Source organism: Zootoca vivipara, chromosome 4 (genome assembly GCF_963506605.1).
Source record: "Zootoca vivipara chromosome 4, rZooViv1.1, whole genome shotgun sequence".
Lineage (NCBI taxonomy): Eukaryota > Metazoa > Chordata > Lepidosauria > Squamata > Lacertidae > Zootoca > Zootoca vivipara.
In genome coordinates, this window is record NC_083279.1 from 39,067,683 (window position 1) to 39,088,606 (window position 20,924).

Sequence of the window (20,924 nt, forward strand, 5' to 3'; positions counted from 1 at the left end):
TTTCATTTTAATGTGCATTTTTACATACACATACACACACACAATCCTGCTAGCTCAATGACAAAAAAAAGGTTTTAAAATAAATTTTACTGACTCACTTGGGAGCCCACTGATAATATATTTATTTATATATATATATATACGTATATGTTTAATAACCATGTTTTCTTAGCAGCTAAAAGCTCAATTATAAAAAAAGCTCCCACAAATATTCCCTGAAACCACTCAAACTGAAGTTTCCACTCCTGACCAAAATGACTACTTGCTCATCAATGCACATGGGAAGACAGTAAATTCAGTGCAGAGGAACATGATATCCAATGTTGAGGACTGCAGCAGCTTCTTAAAATGACGAGCTCTTGTTTGACCAACAGCAGCGTTGGAAGTGTCTATATTCTCCCAAATAACGCCATCTGTCATCAGAAAAATAGACTGAGTGAGTTTATGTAAATCCAATGTTTTATTTGCAGATTATTATGTTGCATTGTTCAGATTTTCAGATAATTATACTGCATTTAATTGTTCTGATCTTCACTTTCAACTTCTCAAGGGTTAAATGCATAACATTATGCCAATCTCCAAGAAAGGAGACCGCTCAGACCCTCATAATTATAGACCCATTAGCCTTCTGGATGTGGCCTCTAAATTATACTCATGCTATCTACTAAACAAAATTCAGGAATAGATGGTTTTTAAAACACACACACACACAACAAAAAACCATTGCCCCCTTCCAAAGTACTGTTCACATGTTCAGTGAACCCATGAATGAGGCTGTCCTGTCTAGCAACGCTCCTGACATCTCCCTCTGGCCACAGCCCATGATACCACTGTGTTTGGCAGAACAAATAAAAGGGACACTGTGTATATAGAGAAGGGTTCCCAAACTTTAGCCTCCAGCTGTTTTTGGACTACAGTTCCCATCATCCCTGACTACTGGTCCTGATAGCTAGGGATGGTGGGAGTTGTAGTCCAAAAACAGCTGGACAGCCAAGTTTGGGAAACCATGATATAGACAGGCCAGTATTATCCAATTCAGCCCTGCTCCCCACTCACGTGCTCACTAAAAGCACAAACAATACTTCTGAAGAGGGCTCATGAGTCCTGGTTTTCTTTTCACTTGTGTGGAATGTTCTTGGCAGTCAGAAGGCAACACAAACACTGCCTGCAACAGGTAGCTAAACAACTATACTTGTTACAAGAATATAGTACCTTATTGCTAAGTAGTAGTGTGTTTGTCAACACAAGGTGTTGAGAGTTGTTTCCTGTCCTGGACTATTAAATCCATCAATCAAGTTTTTATTACAATCATCTATGCTGACACTTTCACTTGATAATTTTGGGTAAGTGGCCTGGCCAGTAAAATCTAGTAGATCTTGAAGAGCCTTCCCATTATTTGATCCATTTTGGTCCAAAGAAACACCAGGCATAATTTCATTCAATGGTGAAAACTCAGGAATAGATATAAGCTCTTCTTTTGAAGCAGGACTGTTAAAAAAGACAGAGAGTGAAAACCAGGTTACTAACATGTATGTTGCATGAAATTCATGACAATGCAAATCTCCTGAGATGATAAAAGAGTGATTTCAGCTCATCTATTTTACAGTAGGCAGATAATGAATGGCAGATAACTCAAGGTTGCAACCCTAGACAACTTACCTTGAAGAAAGCACTATTTGATACAGTAGGAATTGCTTCTGAGTAAACATGCATAGGATCAGGCTGCAGAATGCATTTTGCTCCTTTGTACACCATAGTTAAGAGCATCAAATATTGGTTCACAGATGCCCATGGAAGGGAAGGAATGACAAAAGAATTGGAAGAAACATAGAACACAGCATGTTTCATTAAAGGGTAAATGAAACTTTCAAATTATTAGGGCCAGGATATAAATTACTTTAGGTATTTATTTGTGCAAATTCAGCAAGATTTAAAATAATAGTATCATACAAAAACACAAATCTAAAGTAGCAGCAGGCACATGTAACAAATTGTGTGGTTCTTTGGATCCTGACCAAGATTATTTTTTAATGGTTATGTACCTCACATCCATAGACTGAACTTCATCTGTTGAATCATCAATGCTGTTTGATTTCCCATCCATTGGGTTCAGCTGAATAAGGCCCATAAGTGGCTTAAGTCCATTAGAAAATACATCATGAGGGAAAGAGTCAGACACAGCACATCCCAGGCCTTTATCATCTTTGCAGCTTGTCAGTCCATTCATTTCTATGAAAAGGATGTCATGAGGAAATGTGATTGTAAAAGCAACAAGAAAAGAAGTCATTGGTGAAAGCGAGCCACATGTTTATTTCTACCCTTAATACAGGATTTGTTCTCTAGGAAATGCAATTAAACAATATTGCCTGAAAGATGAAAATATGCAAGCTTGAAGTTTCACATGGGAAGTCTGAGATGTTACATGCAATATGTGAGAGCTCTGAAGGTTCCCCACCAATAGGCAGGGGAAAAGAGGAAATCACACTTAGTAAAGGTGGCAGCCAGCTGCTCTCCTCATTATTGGGTTATACCGGTAGACAACTAAGATACTCAGGTGGCGCTGTGGTTAAACCACTGAGCCTAGGGCTTGCTGATCAGGTCGGCGGTTCGAATCCCTGTGACGGGCATAGCTGCCAAGTTTTCCCTTTTCTCGCGAGGAAGCCTATTCAGCATAATGGAATTTCCCTTAAAAAAAGGGAGAACTTGGGAGCTATGGTGACGGGGTGAGCTCGCCTTGCTTGGTCCCAGCTCCTGCCAACCTAGCAGTTCGAAAGCACGTCAAAATGCAAGTAGATAAATAGGAACCGCTACAGCGGGAAGGTAAACGGCGTTTCCATGTGCTGCTCTGGTTTGCGAGAAGCGGCTTTGTCATGCTGGCCACATGACCTGGAAGCTGTACGCCGTCTCCATTGGCCAATAATGCGAGATGAGCGCGCAACCCCAGAGTCGGTCACGACTGGCCCTAATGGTCAGGGGTCCCTTTACCTTTAAGATACTCAGAGTAAACCCACCAAAATCAATGGAACTAAGTCTACTCCAATGGGTCTACTCCAGGTAGGACTTTGTTGGTTATCACCCAATGTTTATCTGCCATGTCTAGTAGCTTATTTCCCCCCTTTCTCCCCTTTCAACAGGGGAACTAGTAGAAAAATAGTCACTAAGAATAAAAGTGGGGGAAACAATCAATGGTTGGAAAAGGATAGAGAACAGTTGTGTATTATTTCTATCACCTGCAGTCTTTGGTGTCTGGGTGGAGAAGGCTTCAGAATTCTCACGAGACAGAATTTCACATAGACAGCCTCTGCTTATATGGCAAGTTTAATGTGTAAGTAGGCTTTAAGACATGAGCCCAGAATCATGCATACCTCCATAGGGCCTGTTCAATACTCATCTCCTGAAGTAAAGTTTTGTTGAAACGAGAGAGAGCCTCTACTATGCCCCTTGCTCATGGCACATAAAGTACTGTGGCTGAACTAGGAGATACTGCCTTTGTTTGAAAAGGAACATAAGAAACTACCTGATACAGAGTCTGTCTTGTCTGTCTTACCTAGCCCAGTACTGCCTGCTGTATTCTACGATGACTGGTAGCAGTGACTCTCGCAAATCCAGAACTGCTTCCATGTTCACTATACTGAAGGGTTTGGAGATGCGAGTAGTGCTAAATGTTTATTTCTTGCCTTTTTCTTGCCTTTTTTGCACATGCTCACTCAAAGAAACTATTTTTTTAAAAAATATTTTTTATTACAGATTTTCCTCATTTACAAAAGCATCACTTGGGTAGGTTCTCTTTCTATTCACTTGTTATGTTTCCTTGGTGGTGAGAGAGGTTGGGGTGGCCTAGGGTGTGGTTGATTGTCATTGGTTGGCTGCAGTGGGATTTGTTTGTTCGTGTGTGTGAAGGGGGTGGTATTGCTGGGTTAAGTTAGCCATATTGAATCATATGCAATTGGTGGGTTCATGTTGTTGTCTTTTTGGGCTGTCCGTTTTTGGGTGTCCGTTCCAGTCTATTGGTTAGCTTTTCTTATAAGGCTGTCTCCCATAACACTTGATTCCTGTTTATTTCTGACAGGTCCCTCCAGTGTCTGGCTATGATGATTCTGGCTACTGAGAGTTGGTGGGTTATCAGCTCTTTACAGTGTGAGTGGCATGCCCACTCAAGGTAACTTATGAGGTTTAATATTAAGAAGAAGTAAAACAATGTAAATAGCAAAACTAGCAAACACACACGAGAAGCAGGCCAAAATGACTACGTTTGCCAGAATAATACTATGGGCAGGCCAAACACTTGAACTTTCAGAAAGTATTGCCAAAAATAGTAACGATATGGCAGGTTTCACTGAAGCATGGATTTTGGAAGGCTATCAATAAATAATTTAATACCAATTTTGGAAGGCTATCAATAAATAATTTAATACCAATACAGTGTTGTTTTTTTACCTGATTGACTGATAGCAGGTGGTTTTGGCTGTTTGTCCAGATTTAAAGATGATGGCACATCCAGCTGAATATCTTCCTTCTGTATCAAATATGTAAAATTCACTAACTGCAGATCTTTGCAGAGGCACAGCTGAACATATGCTTTGCTCAAAATGTTTTATATATATCCCCCACTGCTGTATAACAAAACATTATTAATCTCTTATTGTAGCATTCTCGATAAACATGAAGGAAGCAGATGTAGGGGAAAGAATGGCTGCAGAAGGAGATGGGTGAGAACTTCCAGCAAGATCCTTATATCATGTCTATTATCTGCTCCAGCGTGGGAAAGGTAAGCAGTCTCTAAGCCCTTGTCCAACACTAGTTTCCTGGGAACCTCAGATCTTTACTATGGGGCTCTGCAGGTTGGTATCTATGCAGATTAGAGATGCCCTGGCCACATGCCAGATTCTCTGACGATTTGTTTTTAAAGAAAAGCTCAATCAAGGTGCTATGTGGGAAGGGAGGAGGTGACAAGGGTTTAAAATAGCTACAGCCCCTGTTTTTTCTTTCTCATGTCGTTTGGACTATAAACTGCAGAAGCAACAGCCGTTTGATCCAGCTGGTTCCTCCCTTCACCAATCAGGCTTGCAAGGATAAACAAGCAAAATGTACCCAGCCAGCTCTTCAGTTCTTTGCACAATAGTACTAATTGCTTCGGTCTTTGACCATTACTCTTGAAGAGCCTATCATTAAACCAAGTATGTAGAATAAAGTAGGAGCAGTAAGCGATTAAGAATCAAACTACAAGTTACGTGCAGTTATGTGTTTCTTCTTGCCCTGTTTTGTCTGTGTTACTGAAAAGTAGCCACAAGTGGCTGCAGCTGAGAAAAAGCAGAGTGGGAAGGAGGAGGGGAGCTAAAATACTTCTATTCCTGCTGTTGAGAAGGGCATCCTCCATGTGGTGGGGGAGGAAAATGTTGCATGAACTGTGTACTTTGGAACTAAGATAGAAGGCACAATACACTTATTTTCATCTCTCCCCCTTACAGGCATTAAGAAAGGTAATATTTGCCATTATGTTGCCCCATGTTTGCACATAATTGGTTTCTTCTGCTGTTTATATGAGAAAGAGAGAGAGAGAAACAATTGTGACCCTTCTAAGAGGACCCCAAGTGGCCACTTGCGTTACAAATGAAGATTAATCTTCAGATTTCTGGGGCAATGGCATTTATTGTATGTTGAACTACATAATTCTACACTTCCAAGGAAAGGAAGGAAATTCTGTTCCACACCTTGATTTCTGGTGTTTCACTTTTTCTTGTCCTTTTCATTATTTCATCTATTCTCTGAAAAGAAAAAGAAAACATTTATGTTGTTTATTATCCTTTGCACTCCAAAACTGAAAGTGCTAAGCTAACTGAGATTGCATCAATATATAACACAGAAGAAATATCTCCCCATTCTACAGGCATGTGAGACTTGAATAAGGTAATAAATCTTGGGCTGGCCACATAAGGCAATGTCACCAAGTCATAATTCTGAATCACTGCTACTGGAATATTGCAATATGGATCTCTTTAATGTGGTTCATCTATGTAATGAAAATGCAATGGCGAGTCACCAGTGCCAGCAATTTCATACCATCAGACTAAAGACAATTGCCATACATGTAACAGAGTATCTTTTAACTTTGCTTTTGTTATAGTAGCCTTTCCCAACCCACTTTGGGTCCCCAGATGGTGTTGGACTACAATTCCCATCATCCCTAGCTAGCAAGCCAGTGGTCAGAAATTAGGGGAGTTGTAAGCCCAAAGGATAATGGTTAGGAAAAAAGATAAGGTATATAAAAAAGTTTTTTTTCTTTTCTTTTTTGATGTGTGTTTTGTTTTTGTTTTTATTGTTCTTTTTTATGTATAATTGGGTAGATTGGGGGGGGGGGACACCCGCCTGCCTCTCTCCTTGTCATCCTGGAGCTTCTTGGTGGCAGGGGGAGGCTCTGGGGGAGGGGAGGGAGGGGGGAGGGAAACCCAACTATAAAATGGAACACCCTTGATTGCCCACTCATCAGGGGATTCTCTTGTGGGAGGAGGGGGCTCTTGGAGGGTGGAAAATATGCATTGTATGTTTATGCTTTTTGTTTGTTTTATTATTATGCAAAACCAATAAAAATTTATTTAAAAAAAAAGAAATTAGGGGAGTTGTAGTCTCCAGCAACCTATGGGGACCCAAGGTTGGAAAAGGATGTTGTTAAAGACTGTGTAGGATTATTACAACCCTAACTAACCATGATCCTATACAGAAAAGTTGCAACTGGTAGGCAGATCCCATGCATACCAATTGGCTGCTCCCAAATCTTAAGGGTTAAATATGAAGAGGATAATAATTTTGAACAGAACTTATAATGAAGAATTACATTAGACATTTGGAGCTCAACTACATCATCAAGCTTTTCTCTTGTCTAGGACACCTTTAATTTAGAGGTGCATTTGATGAACTTAAGGGGACAAAAGTCACAAGGCTGTCAACCGTGATATAGACACAATTCTCTACCTTCTTTCGCTCCAGTCTTTCTTGCTCTATCTGCTGCATGATTTGTTCCCTTTCCAGACGCAGATGCTCAGCCGCCTCCCGGGCCTTCGCTTCTGCTGCTTCTTTCTAATTAAACACACATAAGTCAACAAAAAAAAAAAACAACCTTATTCATTCCATCACAGACAACTTTCCAGACTCCAGAAAATGTGAGTGGACAGCATTTCCCCAAAATATAGCAGCAAAGTTCTCTGCTAGGGTTTTGTGTCTGCGTGGGATATTTTTTCCTGAATGGTTGTGGTTCCACCCATCTTCCCATGTGGGTCTGCTGGACTGTAGTAGATGCAGACTTGCTAGTGCCACCAGTTCCCAGAAAGGTATAAGAACACAGGGAGCTAGCTGCCTTCTAGCAATTTAGAGCGCTAGTCGATTTACTTCAGTGCAGTATTATCTATACTGACCTAGAGGTGGCTGAGATTGAATCTGGGAAATCTGACATGCAAAGCACATGCTCAACTACTGAGCTAAGGCAATTCCCAAGTGGCCCTGCAAACCCACCTGGAAAAGGGATTTAAACATGCTCTAAGCAGTGCAAAGCCCATCCATACTGATGGAATTGTAGTTAAAAGTCAAAGAGCTAACAAATCTAAGTCAGGACATATAGTTAGCATTTAGCATGTATGTCATTTTAAAGGGCAGTAACTATAGGCACCTGAGGTTTAACACTTTCTACATAATGTGTGACATGCTTAATAATGCTGGACTTAGATCAATGGCAATGTCTTGCATACAGATGTCTGCATTTTATATCCCCAAGTGTTGAAATGATAATGGATCACGGGAGATGGGTAATGGAAAGATCTGTACATGAGACTTCCAGGAAACCAAGAGCAGTTTAGAGATATGCCAGTGGTCTGACTTTGAATAAAAAGTAACAATGGGAGCCAGTGTGGTGTAGTGGTTAAGAGCAGAAGACTCGTAATCTGGGGAACCGGGTTTGAGTCTCCGCTCCTCCACATGCAGCTGCTGGGTGACCTTGGGGCTAGTCACACTTCTTTGAAGTCTCTCAGCCCCACCCACCTCACAGGGTGTCTGTTGTGGGGGAGGAAGGGAAAGGAGAATGTTAGCCGCTTTGAGACTCCTTCGGGTAGTGGATAAAGCAGGATATCAAATCCAAACTCTTCTTCTTCATCTATGATAAACCTACAGAAGCATTACATACTGTATTTCTGCTTTTTACAAAACATAATTATTTATTCTGAAATATTAGGCTCTATCTTGAAAAGGGCTGCATAGTCAAAACACTTCTGAAATAATACGTGTGCGCTCTTGTACCTCAAAAAGGCCATACCTGCATCTCAATCATAGCTTGCAATTCCTTTTCTTGTTTTTCCCTTAGCAGGATTTCTTCTTCCGCTCTCCTCCTAGCTTCCTCCTCTGCTGCTCTCCTAGCTTCTTCCTCTTCACGCCTTCTTTCCTCCTCTCTCTTGCGAGCCTCTTCTTCCAGGCGAATCCTCTCTTCTTCTTCCTTTCTTTTCAGCTCTTCTCTCTCTAGCCTGCAAAGCCACAGAAATACTTATTTTTAGACTGGCAGAGAGAGCTATACCTTGCATTACACTTACATACTACACAGAATCGTGTACTTTTGTCATGTTTCCCCTAAATTTTGGGGGATCCAGTTCTGGGAAATCATGGAGATGGACTCACTATAGTTTAGATAAGTTAACTAATTCATTCCATGTTAACTTACACCTCTCTGAAATTGAAACTAATTAAAAGGTCTCTTAACAGCAGCAATGAGAAGCTGTCAAAGTGTGTGCTGTTATTAATGGAGAAGTGGGGATGGGGTGGGGGAAATACCTTTCACGTTCTTCTCTCTCCTGCTTTTCTTTTTCCTCTTGTTCTTTCTGGAGACGAGCTTGGCGCCTCTTCTCTGCTAAAATCCTTGTAGCTTCTTCAGCATCAGTAGTCCCTGCTGCAAGTTTCCCTAAACAGTTGGTTGTTCGGGTTAAAACATTATAGACTGCAGCCCAGGAAACACTGGGCAACCTAAACATTCAGTGGAATTTCACTTCACTTCATTTCTTAAAAGCATTTATAAACTGCTTCATATTCAGGGGGGGCTCAAAACAATCAGGAAACAATCAGGTCTTGCAGTGACCAAAAGAGGAATGACTGCTGGGAGGAGTGTAGAAAGAAGAAACACCAAGGTGCAGCTGCATCAGCAGAACCAGATGCCTTCATCTGCCCCAGCTGTAACAAAACATGTCTCTCCTGTATTGGTCTCTACAGCCACAGAAGGCACTGTGACTTTCAAATGGTTTGACTTCACCCCTGAAGGTGCACTCACTCGTCCATTGACTCCCAAGACAGATGGATGCCAACTAATATAATGTTGTTATACATGTGTTAATGTATAATGACCATGAACATTACATTTTATATAATGTGTGCAAAGCACAGAATTTGATGGACATAGTTAAGGTTGTACTAATAAGTAGCTCAAAATTAGTAAGCAGAGAAGAATATTTAGAAAGTATATCAAGGTGGTTGCATCAAAGTGAAACGAACAACAGCTCTGTCCCCCAGGCAACTACCTCAATTAGTTGTATAAATTAATCCTTTGTTTCACTGTTTAAAGGAAAATGTTCATATAGTATTTCTAACTGCACCTACAATTCATGTTATCTTCAGTAAAAGCAGGGCATGTTATTGTACTGAGAGAGGTTGACACCACAGCAAGAAAAAGAACAAGAAATATCCAGGAATTGATGTCTGGCTTCTCAATATGTTTTGCTTACCAATGGTCCAATAGTTTATTCTTGACATTATACCTACTAGTAGACCTAATTGAATATTCTAAGAAGACTTCCTAAGATCAAGGCATTCATGGCATCCTCTGGATCAGTGCCAAATTTCCTTTGCCACAAAGATGGAAATGATAGAACTAGTTATTTAATATATACGGAGTTAAAAGGTATTACAGCAGAAGCAAAAAAACAGAACAAAAACAAAAAGGCAAAAGCAAAAAAGGCACACCTTCACTGCTCTCGGTCTTTCCTGCAGAAGGCAGAGATTTTTCAGCTAGATGTTGGCTTACAGCCTCTTCACCAGGTGACCCTTGGTTTTTCTGACCAGCAGTCTCCCTTTGCTGATCTTTATGCTTTTCTGCCCTTTTCTTAGGCGTTTCTTGGTTGATATTTGAAGTGGCACGGTGTTTCACAGGAGAAGCCGGAAACTGTTTAGTAGTTTTGGGAGACTGTGGGTAAGTCTTTGTAAGTGTTCTAAAAATAAATTCAAATAAATAATTCAATACTGTATTACCAACAGATCCCAGGAAGGACATAACTGATCTTAATCTTGGTTGATTTCTCCCCCTTCGCCACTCTTTGCCCTTTTACATCAAATAAAACATAATTTTATTTTAAAGCTGCAAACATAATAGAATATGAGGATTAAGTTTGCAGACTGTCTGTTCTTAGGCAAAACATGACTGTGACCAAAAACATTAGGAAGAAACAAATCATGCGCCAGGCAGCAAATTAGTCTGTAAAAAAAACAGGGAGAGAGAAATTGTGCCAACTGGGATTAACAGCAAATCCATTTCATACTTGTTCACACAAATTACACTGTCATGAGGCAATGTGGTAGGTTCACAAAACATGAAAATACTTGAAGCATTACTCCAGGGGGGAAACTGAGTCTATGACAAACATACCCTGGGCTTGTATCAATACACAAGTTTATCTCATCTTGTTTGTGTGAGAATATGCCCCAATAATTAAGCAAAGACACTACTGCACATTTTCTGTGGTCTATATTGAGTTTAGTATTTTGCAGGTCAATTCTATCCAGTGATGCATAATGATCAATGAACTGTTGTACTGCAGTATTACATTTTGTGCTTGTTTTGCTGTTGTTATCTGTCTGCTGAAAACTTCAGTAAAAATAATTTAAAGAGGGAGACACTGCAGAATACATTTAAAGAACTTCAGAATTTATATTATCTGTTTTTGACTGGGAACACAGTTTGGTACATTTACTATTTAAAGTAACCAGTATCTACTTTTAAGTGAGATTTTGTTTTGTTTTGCCCAGTCAGCTGATTCTATAGATTTTTGTAGACACCACTCTATTACTAAATATCTATACCACTTTCTGACTCAGCTCTAATTTCAGGCAGATAAACTTCTTTGTCCCTTTTGTCCTCTAGTCAGCATTTCTTGGTTTCCGATTTACCCTTTATTTTCTGTTTGCGCTGTTATGAACCTTTTGGCCATGTACATATTTCCCTCTTTTTCCCTTTTTCCGTTACTATGCTATTCTCTTTATCAAAGAACTTCTTGCAGGAAGTAACATAATAGCTTGTTCACCTTGCTTATGTATGAGCTATTTCTCTCTTTCTTTTCCAAACAAAATTGCCTTGGAAAATAACCTTTACAAATTTTGTGAGGATCTAAACTACTGCACTGCCAGTTCAATGTGTCCAGCAGGAATGCAATTTATTTTATATAGGGTCGACCACTCGGTCGGTGGGCACACGTGTTGGTGAACACCGGTCCCACATTAGAAATGCGGTTCTGGAAGCACCCCTTGTCGAACATTTTCTATCTAACAATCACTCAGACTCAGATTTGCTCTTTACAGTTCTGTGGATTAATAGGAGAAATGCAAACACTAGATGTGACTACGTAAAACGGTTAAGACAAAAAGAATCACAATTTATTTTTATGTTCAAGACGCTCCATCCAGGAGGGTTGAACTCTGAGTTAGATCTGAATTGTTTCATTTAATTGTATTATTCAATTGTACTGTTATGCTTCTTTAATTCTGTCATGTAGCAGAGTGGGTCTGTAGCTTTAAATATCTCATGCTTCCGTGATTAACAAGGGAGTCACCTGTGGTTGAGTTGTGGTTACATAAGTATATGACCACTGCTTCGTAGGTGTATGTACACTGAGGTATGCTATCATTATCATTTCTTTCAATGTTAATTTTAATATTTTGGACTATTTAGACCAGGCTTCCCCAGACTTCGGCCCTCCAGATGTTTTGGACTACAATTCCCATCTTCCCTAATCACTGGTCCTGTTAGCTAGGGATCATGGGAGTTGTGGGCCAAAACATCTGGAGAGCCGCAGTTTGGGGATGCCTGATTTAGACTTGTTCATGCTGGTCATTGGCCTTGATATAAATATAAATATATATGTATTCTTTGTCATTCTATATATTCTTTGTAGTTGTATACTGAAGAAGACTACGTCGAAACAGTGTGATTATCTGAATCACTGTCTCACCGGATGAATTTAGTTACATAGATTGTACAGCTGACAATTGCTTCGCTGCAGTTTATAAAGACATATATTTTGCCCTTTACTCATCTGTCTACGTGTTGCCTCTTTTGGATCAAGTTCAATGTATCCAGCAGGAATATTAGTCTGTCTGCAGTTCAACAGCAGCCGCAGCCGCAGCAGCACCCTTGTGCAATGCTCTATTGCCAGTTACTTTTGATAGGCACTTTTTAGAGGACATCCAAGCAAGCTCTTCCTATATGCCCTCACTGGCAACATTCCAGCTGTTGGCCACTTCAAAACCTTACATGCCTACCCTCTAACTGGTTCCACATCCATAGAATTGTCTATTCCTTACTTCTGCTGTTTTTGTGCTCTACCCCTCCATCTGACGTAGGTGATGATCCTAAGCTAGTAATAACTTTAGCTACCATTATTTTCTGTGGTATAGTTGGACTGGGTGCATTAAATCAGTGGTTTTACAACTAATTAAGGGTACATTCAGAAAAATAAATTTGTAGATTTTAACAGCCCTGCTCAGCGAACATTTTTTTAACCCAGGCCAGACTCCAAACGTTTGTGGGTCCTAGACAGGCCAAGCTCAGCAAAATAACCCTTACCCAGTGCCAACCAACCTACCACTACTTGTCCTCTCTTGGCTGGCAGTACATTTGCTCACAAGTTTACTTAGCAGTGGCTGCTTCATTACAAGTCACATGAATGCGAGGAGATGATGGAGCAGCACTCGTTTTCTGCTCACAGGCCATGGCACAACTTTGCCAGGTAAAGCTGCAACCAAGCCCATATGTGAGCAGGATGGGGCAGCTGCCAGCCTCCTCGTTGCAAGCGTAAGCAGGTTTACCCAGGGGTGGCAGTTGCCTGTGATGGACTGCCACCAGGCAAACTGATGAAGGAGTGGCACCATGAGTAACTGTGCAAAGTGTTCTGAGCTGAGCCATTGGAAGTGAGTGGCTGTTCCCAGAAAAGTGTCTGTTCTATTGCTAACAAACAAATGTAATCAAGCTAAGTGACAAATCTTGCTTATTCATCTATGCCCTCAAAACATAAGAAGACACTTCATTGGCAGCCTAGGCATTTCTAAAGAATTTAGGCCAGGATTGACTTGGGAAATATTCTGTAACAACAGATGTTCAACATGCTACAGAACGAAAAGAAAAGAAAAAAGTGATTCAATACGATTAGAATCCTGTGTTTAGGAAATTGCTGGTTTCCTCTTCAGCTATATGATGATAATGAAACTGATGGCTTTAGGACTGGCATTTTTCTCTTGAAAACTGCCTATGCCCTCCCTTCTTTCCCCTGCATCAGACTGCTCATTGAGGCAGAGTGGAAATGGCATTCTGACGAATTCTGAACCTAATTCTCCCACTGGCTGCTTTAGGGACAAGACGAAGGCTGAAGGAGACTGATTGATCCTTGAAGCGACTGTGAGGAAGGATGGGGAAAAAAGGGGGGGAGGGCCAATGAGATTTTGCTGAATTGTCTTACTTAGGAGTTGCAGGTGAACCTGATCGCTTGGACAAGGCTGCTGGAGAGTCAGATCTTCTAAGAGGAGATCCCAAACCAGATGGTGTGCCGGGGGTTGTGGGCCGCTTCTCTTTCTTTTTCTTCTCATTCTTTAAAAAGAAGACGGCAAAAGACAGGTACTTTTGGCATCTGATAAAACAGATTCAGCAAAGATACCCACAAACAGACTTGTATGTACAAACCAAAATTGTATTTTAATTTTTTAAAACAAGTATTGTGAAAGCTCGCAACTTATTTCCCCCCTATGGCCATCAAAGCTCCACTAAATCTTTATACACACACACAAATATGCAATATATATAGATTAGATAATCAAAATACTGCAATGGCAAAGTAGTTCAGTTAAGTGCCATTGCATAGAGTTCTCTCAGGGTATTTTACAAGCAGTGGTCAAGTTCCAAAGGATCATACAGAAACCCAAGCAGGGCAACCTGCTTTTGAAATTGAGCAGAATTTTTAAAAGCCGTTTGTTATTTGTGAAATGTTGGGGGGAGGGGGTGGAAGACAAACATGCTACTGGTGTAGCCACAATGCTCTGAAATACAAGAGAAGATGCAGAGGGCCCTTAATAAAAATATATAAATCCCACCCTCCCAACTGCTGCTGTGTTTCTTGGTCAACAAAACAAACTGGAGTTATAACAAGGTTTGAGAGGAAGTATCAACTTGTGACTATTAGTAATACTTCTGCAGAATTTTTGAGGCAAACTTAAGTTCTGGGGGATCTGAAGGGCAGGGTTGCCAGACTCAATAGTGGACAGGACTTCTGTGCCTTTTGAGTGTGGTAACCTTAAAGAGAAACCAGCAGACCCTTTGTTTAATTTCCAAGCAAAGGGTCTGCTGGTTTCTCTTTAAGGTTTCCAGACTCAAAAGAGAGCAGGGCAATTAAAGGCACAGAAGTCCTGTCTATTGAGTCTGGCAATAGAGGGTGGGGTAGAGACTTAGCATTTCACATTTTTATTTTAGTGGTTTACAAGTAAAAGCAACTTATTCCATTACATAAGAACTTTTGAATGGTCAAGTGATATCCACTGGTGTCCAAAATTCTACAGTAGATTGAAGAAAGCGATGTTTATTTAAATTACTTGTATCCTATCTTTCCATGTTAAATTTTCAATGTGACTTTTATTTCCAACCTTAAACTAAAAATAACAGTACGTTAAAATAAGGTGAATTCAAATCAAACTTTAGTCTTATGCATGCAACCATTTGTAAAACACGGTACCTTACTATTGCATTAATTACTCTTGATGAAGAAGAATCAAGCAAATTGCACCTACATTATTCTAAGTACTGTAGTTATAACTAGTGTAGAATGTAGGTCGGCACAACCATGATCAAGCAGTTTGTACACTGCTTATGGGAAAAGCACACTGCTAATATACAGAAACATATCTCTAGCATTTGACTACGTCTAGCGTTAACCCCTAGCCACCTGCTCTAATTATTAATTTATTCTTCTCAATACACATACTTGAGTATTATTGAAGAAGAAAAATACCACAAGGTGTTCCTCTTATTGCTTTAAAGTAAAGGTAAAGGGACCCCTGACCATTAGGTCCAGTCGTGACCGACTCTGGGGTTGCGCGCTCATCTCGCATTATTGGCCAAGGGAGCCGGCGTATAGCTTCCAGGTCATGTGGCCAGCATGACAAAGCCGCTTCTGGCAAACCAGAGCAGCACATGGAAACGCCGTTTACCTTCCCGCTGTAGCGGTTCCTATTTATCTACTTGCATTTTGACGTGCTTTCGAACTGCTAGGTTGGCAGGAGCTGGGACCAAGCAACGGGAGCTCACCCCGTCACAGGGATTCGAACCGCCGACCTCCTGATCAGCAAGCCCTAGGCTCTGTGGTTTAACCCACAGCGCCACCTGGGTCCCTCTTATTGCTTTACCCTTGTGGTATTTGGTTAGTTATCAGATAGAATTCTAAGAGCGCACCCTAGTGTCCACAAATATTATTAGAACTGTACATGAATGCATTGAAACATATCCCTTCTTATTTGCAGCGCCACGCGGAGCTGAAACAAACACAAAACAAATCCTCTAGCAGCAAGGGACGCTATCAAAACCTACCCCAATTAAGCATTAGCATACTTTAGCTCTTACAAGCTAAACTATTTTTCTGCTGGGTTAGGAAGCAAGAAAACAAGTTCAAATTTCAAAACAAATTATTTGTAGTGATGCACTCAGATAATTTTTTAAATAAAAAAAAACCTTTAAAAGCACTGAAGTCCGTGCTTTAAAAGGTATAATGCACTGACAATTATAAGAATCTGCAACTTAAAAGGATATAATCTAATTTCAAGTTTCAAAAACTCTTCACATCTGGGAAATATAATATCACACCAGACACACAGACTCCCTAAATACTTGACTCTTCTGCGCAACATAACAGTACTGAGTGCAAGCATCACTGCTTATAAATAGAGAGAGAGCAGAGGAATGGTTACAACAGAGTGGCTGGAAGCAGGAGAAACAGAGAGGTCATTTACTCTTTAAACAGTGACCCACAGAATACCCAATCATCTTATAAATATACTTAAAAAAATAAAAAGAGCATCTATCTTATCTATCTTTGGTCCGGCCAAGTTTCAAGCCCACCTGTGGCACTTCTACTGCAGTTGCTCCTTTCATTGCATCGGATGTTGACGCAGATGCTGCCTTCTTTCTCTCCATACTTCGAGTGGGTGAAGGCTTGTAAGGAGATTTAAGAGGGCTAGCTGGCGCTACACGAGGACAGATATGGAATACTAAAGAGTTATAGTACAATAGCCAGAGCAATAGGGAACATAGACAAAGAAAGCGAGGGGGGAAAAGGGGGGGAGGAACAGCAATCTTTATTAGCAACAGAAAAACACAAACTGTTCAAACAAACACATTAATAAACCATATTTTCTCTCTTTATACAACCACCACACATTTACTGAAGTGCCTTCACTAAGCTTAAAAACTTTAGGCCATAGGAATAAAGAGTTCTTCTATTGACAGGTTTTAAAGATCTGGCCACTCCTAACAGATTAAAATCTCTTGTTGAGAATTATTTGTTATTGGTCAATTTTTCATGACCACTTTAGATTCAGAAACATGTCTAAAGTAGTATCCTAAGGACTGGAGAAATCAGCTCTAAAAGTGATACATGGTACAGCTATTACTAGTTTGATAACTGAATCAGAGTAGTTCACTGGCTAGGAAATCATACTGTCTTGTTTAGGGTTAGTAAAACTGCTTTTAAAGTCCTAGTATGTCATCTAATTGGATACTACTTAGACTCCTAGCAAATTTGAGTTAAGCTTAAGTATAAATCACTATTTGGACAATTTTTAAATTTGTTTTGTTATTTGTTTACTTTCTAGCCAACCGAAATGTTACATTCTTCAACGTAATTTCTAAGGCAACTGAGCAATAAAGCTCCTGGATAAAACTCTGCAGCTTTCCTTGTTTTTGAAGGATTATTATTACATGTGGAATAAGATTAATAAATTACCGGGGTGGGGGTGGGAATCTTGAATTATTTTTTTCTATGAGCCTAATACATTCCTTAAAACATTAGGTTTACCTGAATCACTGTATTGCTCAGAAAGCATTAATGTACTTCTGCTTCTGGCTAAAGAAGCTTGTGTGGGAGTCAATAGTCGAGAAATAATAAAGTTTTCCATTGGACTAAGGTGCATGCGATGAGCTGAAGAATGGAAACAAATGAAAAACAGTAAGAAAAAAGCCACTTCAAAAAATTGCAAACAAATATAATGAATGGCCAAACGAAACTGAACGAAGAGGAAAAGAACAAATAACTGGGCATCTTTGAGAACTACAAATCCTCGGATTTAATTCTTCTTAGGAGGGCTACAGTTTTCAGTGTTTTAAGCCAAGTACCTTATGTGTTATTCAGTCTAACAAGCAGATTGGACATTAACGTATTAGCCTCCCTTATGATTTACCACATTTCTTCATTAATATACGAGACATATTTGTGTCGGAGGGTATGGTATATTTTATGCAATGATACTGTAGGTTAGATAATGCGAGAACTATTAATGAATGCCTTGATTTATGAAGTGCTGCACCGAGGCAGCAGTTTCAGAGCAACAAGTGCTAGAATATTAATTCTAAGCCATTCCTTCCAGCGTTGAAGTCAGCAATATTAGCACCCTGGCAGTTTGCCATACTCCATGCTATACAAAGGGGTTAAACTAATCTTCCAGCCCCTTTTTGCCAGGTAACCAATAAGCTTCTGAGTCATAAGAGCTGTGGAGTCCAGGACAAAAGTACACTGGCCATAGTTAGCAGTTAAGAGAAAGATTTCCTAGCAAATGGGAGCAGAATCAGCTAGCTCTGCAGTGAATGTCAGGCACAGGACTGGATGTTATACCCTATTTAGATCCATCGCTTCTACCATTATAGTGAAAACTGCTAACAGGATCAGGTGGTAAGGTAGGCTGTGATCCAAACACACATAAATGGAATTAAGTTCCACAGAAAATTAATAGAATACTATTGTTGCACCAAAAAAGCACTAAAAAAATGTTCACAACTCCAGGCTCAAATTAAGTTTACAACAGAAAAAAGCAAAAACTTCCTGTAAGCAGTGAAAAATGAAGATGAGGGGGGAATAACTATTCTCTTAAGAATTATTTTACTGTAATTAAATATTTTCCTGCTGGGTATTATTGCTGACATGTAAATCTACCCTCAAACGTGGCTTATATCCATCCAGGCCTATTTCTCCCCACACAAAACATGCCCAAGAAGCTTTCTTTTGCTTTCTTCTGTCTACAGTAGTCTCTCTCAGACTTCTTCAATATGGACCCTCTCTTCAAAACATGTCCCATTCTGTTCTGTTCTGCCCTGCCCCAACCTAGCACAATGAGCATGCACAGAGTTTTGCAGACAGGCTGCTGTGCGTAAGGATCTATCCAGTAGTATATGAATCCCAACGCTGGCATTAGAAGACAAACAGAGCTGGGTTGCTCTGATCTCTGGTCTTAAAATAACACACAGGCAACCGTCATGAGAACAAAGCAGCTCTTCTTCACCTACATGCAGCTACCGGTAGCTCCACAAATACTGTGTGGATCAGTGGAGATTCAAGAGGCATGGGACAACCCTTTCCTACAAGTTCCACAATTGCCTAGAAATCGACCTGCGCATCCACCATGACGAGGTACTCCACATCCTCTGGGAGTGGCCTGTCCTACAGCTTGATTGCCACAAGTGTTATGGCGGACGCCATCTATTAGCCATCAAATTTTCCCCTAAGGGAATACTTGTTTCTTGGCACATTTGGTGATGAAAAATGTCAAGATTAAAAATCAAACGACTAAGGTTGTAGGCTATACTTCTTAGAACTACTTAAATGGACAAGGTTTATGCTGAAGAGAGAGTGGAGAAAGCGGCTTTGATGCCTGTTTTAAAATCTCAAGTTCCTAAGCAATACCAAAAATGTCTGAAAAACAGGACTCTTCATTTTCTAAGGGAGTTTCCTTAATATACTTAACAACAACAACAACAAAACAACAAAACCTGAAGTGATTTCTGCACTGATTTCTGGTAACATTATTGCCTTCAGAGGATTAACCAATTGAGAAAAGGAAGGGACAGCCGGGGGGGCGGGGATGGAGAAGATAGAAAAAGAGAGGTTTACTTTAAACACAAAATGAGAGAGATTATTTCTGGTGCGACAATGAACAGCACATTCACTTGCCTCTGTCAGGGGAACATGTTATTGTTGCTGTGGAGTGGGAGAGGCGCTTATTGATAGGCGACTCCATTTGCTTTGGCAGATTCATTGTAGAAGCTGAAAGTTTGTCACATGCTGCAGAGAGATGCATTGAAGACATTTATATTCATTCCGCAGTGCCAAATGCTCCCACAGCTAACCTTTAATTTTGTTACTGTGGACCTTGTGAATGAATCAGCACAAAGAATAAAGCACATCTGATAAATCCACAGGCTGGAGCTGCTCGCCCTGTCTTGTCTGTGAGCTATAATTCAAGACAGACTTTTGGCTTACAAACATTTCAATGTTACAGTATGGTGTAAGATTATCTTATAGTGACCTGGGGGGGGGGGGGACAGTACTAAAGAACAACAAAAATGAATAAAAATTAACTCTACTTTTATTTAAGCAACAGTGATGCGACAAACATATCCTGCTTTTTGCCTACGCTGTGTTGAAGCTGGAAGATTTCCCACAATTTCCAAACAATTCAGAGCTCTAGAACAGTGTTGGGGAACCTGTAGCCCCCCAGTTATGCTGCACTAAAACTCCTATCATCCTTGACCACTGGGTCATCCTGGATGGGACTAAAGGAAGGTGTGAAACTCCAGATGTTAAGAACATCAGGACACAGAAGTCAGAGGGTGGGCTCCAACCACCAAGCTTCTTTCTGGTTAACAGCCAGACACAATGACCCATAGGACCACCTGGCTAAGGAAGTCACAGAATCATAGAGTGTGTAGTGTTGGAAAGGACCACAAGGGTCACCTAGTCCAACCCCTGCAATGCAGGAATATTTTGCCCAATGTGGGGCTTGAACCCATGACCCTGAGATTAAGAGCTTCATGGTCTAGTCTGGGATCCTGTTCTCACAGTGGCCACTCAGGTGCCTGTTGGAAACCTGCAAGCAGGACCTGAGCACAAGAGCAACTCTCCACTCCCGTGGTTTCCAGCAACTGGGATTGAGAAGCACTACTGCCTCCTACTGTGGAGGCAGAGCACAGCCATCATGCTTAGGAGCCACTGATAGCTTTCCCTCCATGATCTGCCCAATCCTATTTTAAAGCCTTTTAAGCTGGTGGCCATCACTTCCTACTGTGGGATTAAATACCAAAGTTCAACTATGTGGTGTGTGAAGAAGTACTTTCTTTTATCCGTCCTGAGTCTTCAGACATTCTCATTCATTGGGTGTCTCTGAGTTCTACTGTTATGAGAGAGGGAGGAAAAACCTTTCTCTAGCCACCTTCTCTATACAATGCATAATTTTTATGAAGTTCTACCATGTCATCTCTTACTCACCCTTTCTCTAAACTGAGAGGAGATATGACATGATGGCCATCTTCAAATATCTAAAGAGTTCTCACATGGAGGATAGGAGCAAGCTTGTTTCTCCTGCTCCAGAGGCTAGGGCACAAAATA

At 40.5% G+C, this 20,924-nt stretch overlaps 1 protein-coding gene across 9 annotated transcripts in view; it reads right to left on the reverse strand.

Moving 5' to 3' along the window:
- Positions 1-376: 376 nt before the first annotated feature.
- The window catches only part of MAP7D2 (MAP7 domain containing 2), a 65,789-nt gene continuing 45,241 nt past the window's right edge, over positions 377-20,924 (reverse strand). For 3 of the 9 annotated variants that reach the window (XM_060273517.1, XM_060273521.1, XM_060273522.1), the window contains 13 exons: positions 19,491-19,601; positions 17,346-17,468; positions 16,391-16,539; positions 13,749-13,876; positions 9,988-10,232; positions 8,809-8,935; positions 8,300-8,504; positions 6,970-7,074; positions 5,712-5,765; positions 4,438-4,516; positions 2,043-2,229; positions 1,213-1,488; positions 377-413 (listed from right to left, as the gene is read on the reverse strand). In XM_060273517.1, coding sequence (XP_060129500.1) covers positions 1,239-1,488; positions 2,043-2,229; positions 4,438-4,516; positions 5,712-5,765; positions 6,970-7,074; positions 8,300-8,504; positions 8,809-8,935; positions 9,988-10,232; positions 13,749-13,876; positions 16,391-16,539; positions 17,346-17,468; positions 19,491-19,601 — 1,763 coding nt within the window. In that variant the 3' untranslated portion in view covers positions 377-413; positions 1,213-1,238. Of the gene's footprint in view, positions 414-1,212; positions 1,489-1,659; positions 1,743-2,042; positions 2,230-4,437; positions 4,517-5,711; positions 5,766-6,969; positions 7,075-8,299; positions 8,505-8,808; positions 8,936-9,987; positions 10,233-13,748; positions 13,877-16,390; positions 16,540-17,345; positions 17,469-19,490; positions 20,919-20,924 lie in introns of those variants that run through there. The other 6 variants (XM_060273524.1, XM_060273518.1, XM_060273523.1 and 3 more) reach the window with 6 other exon arrangements.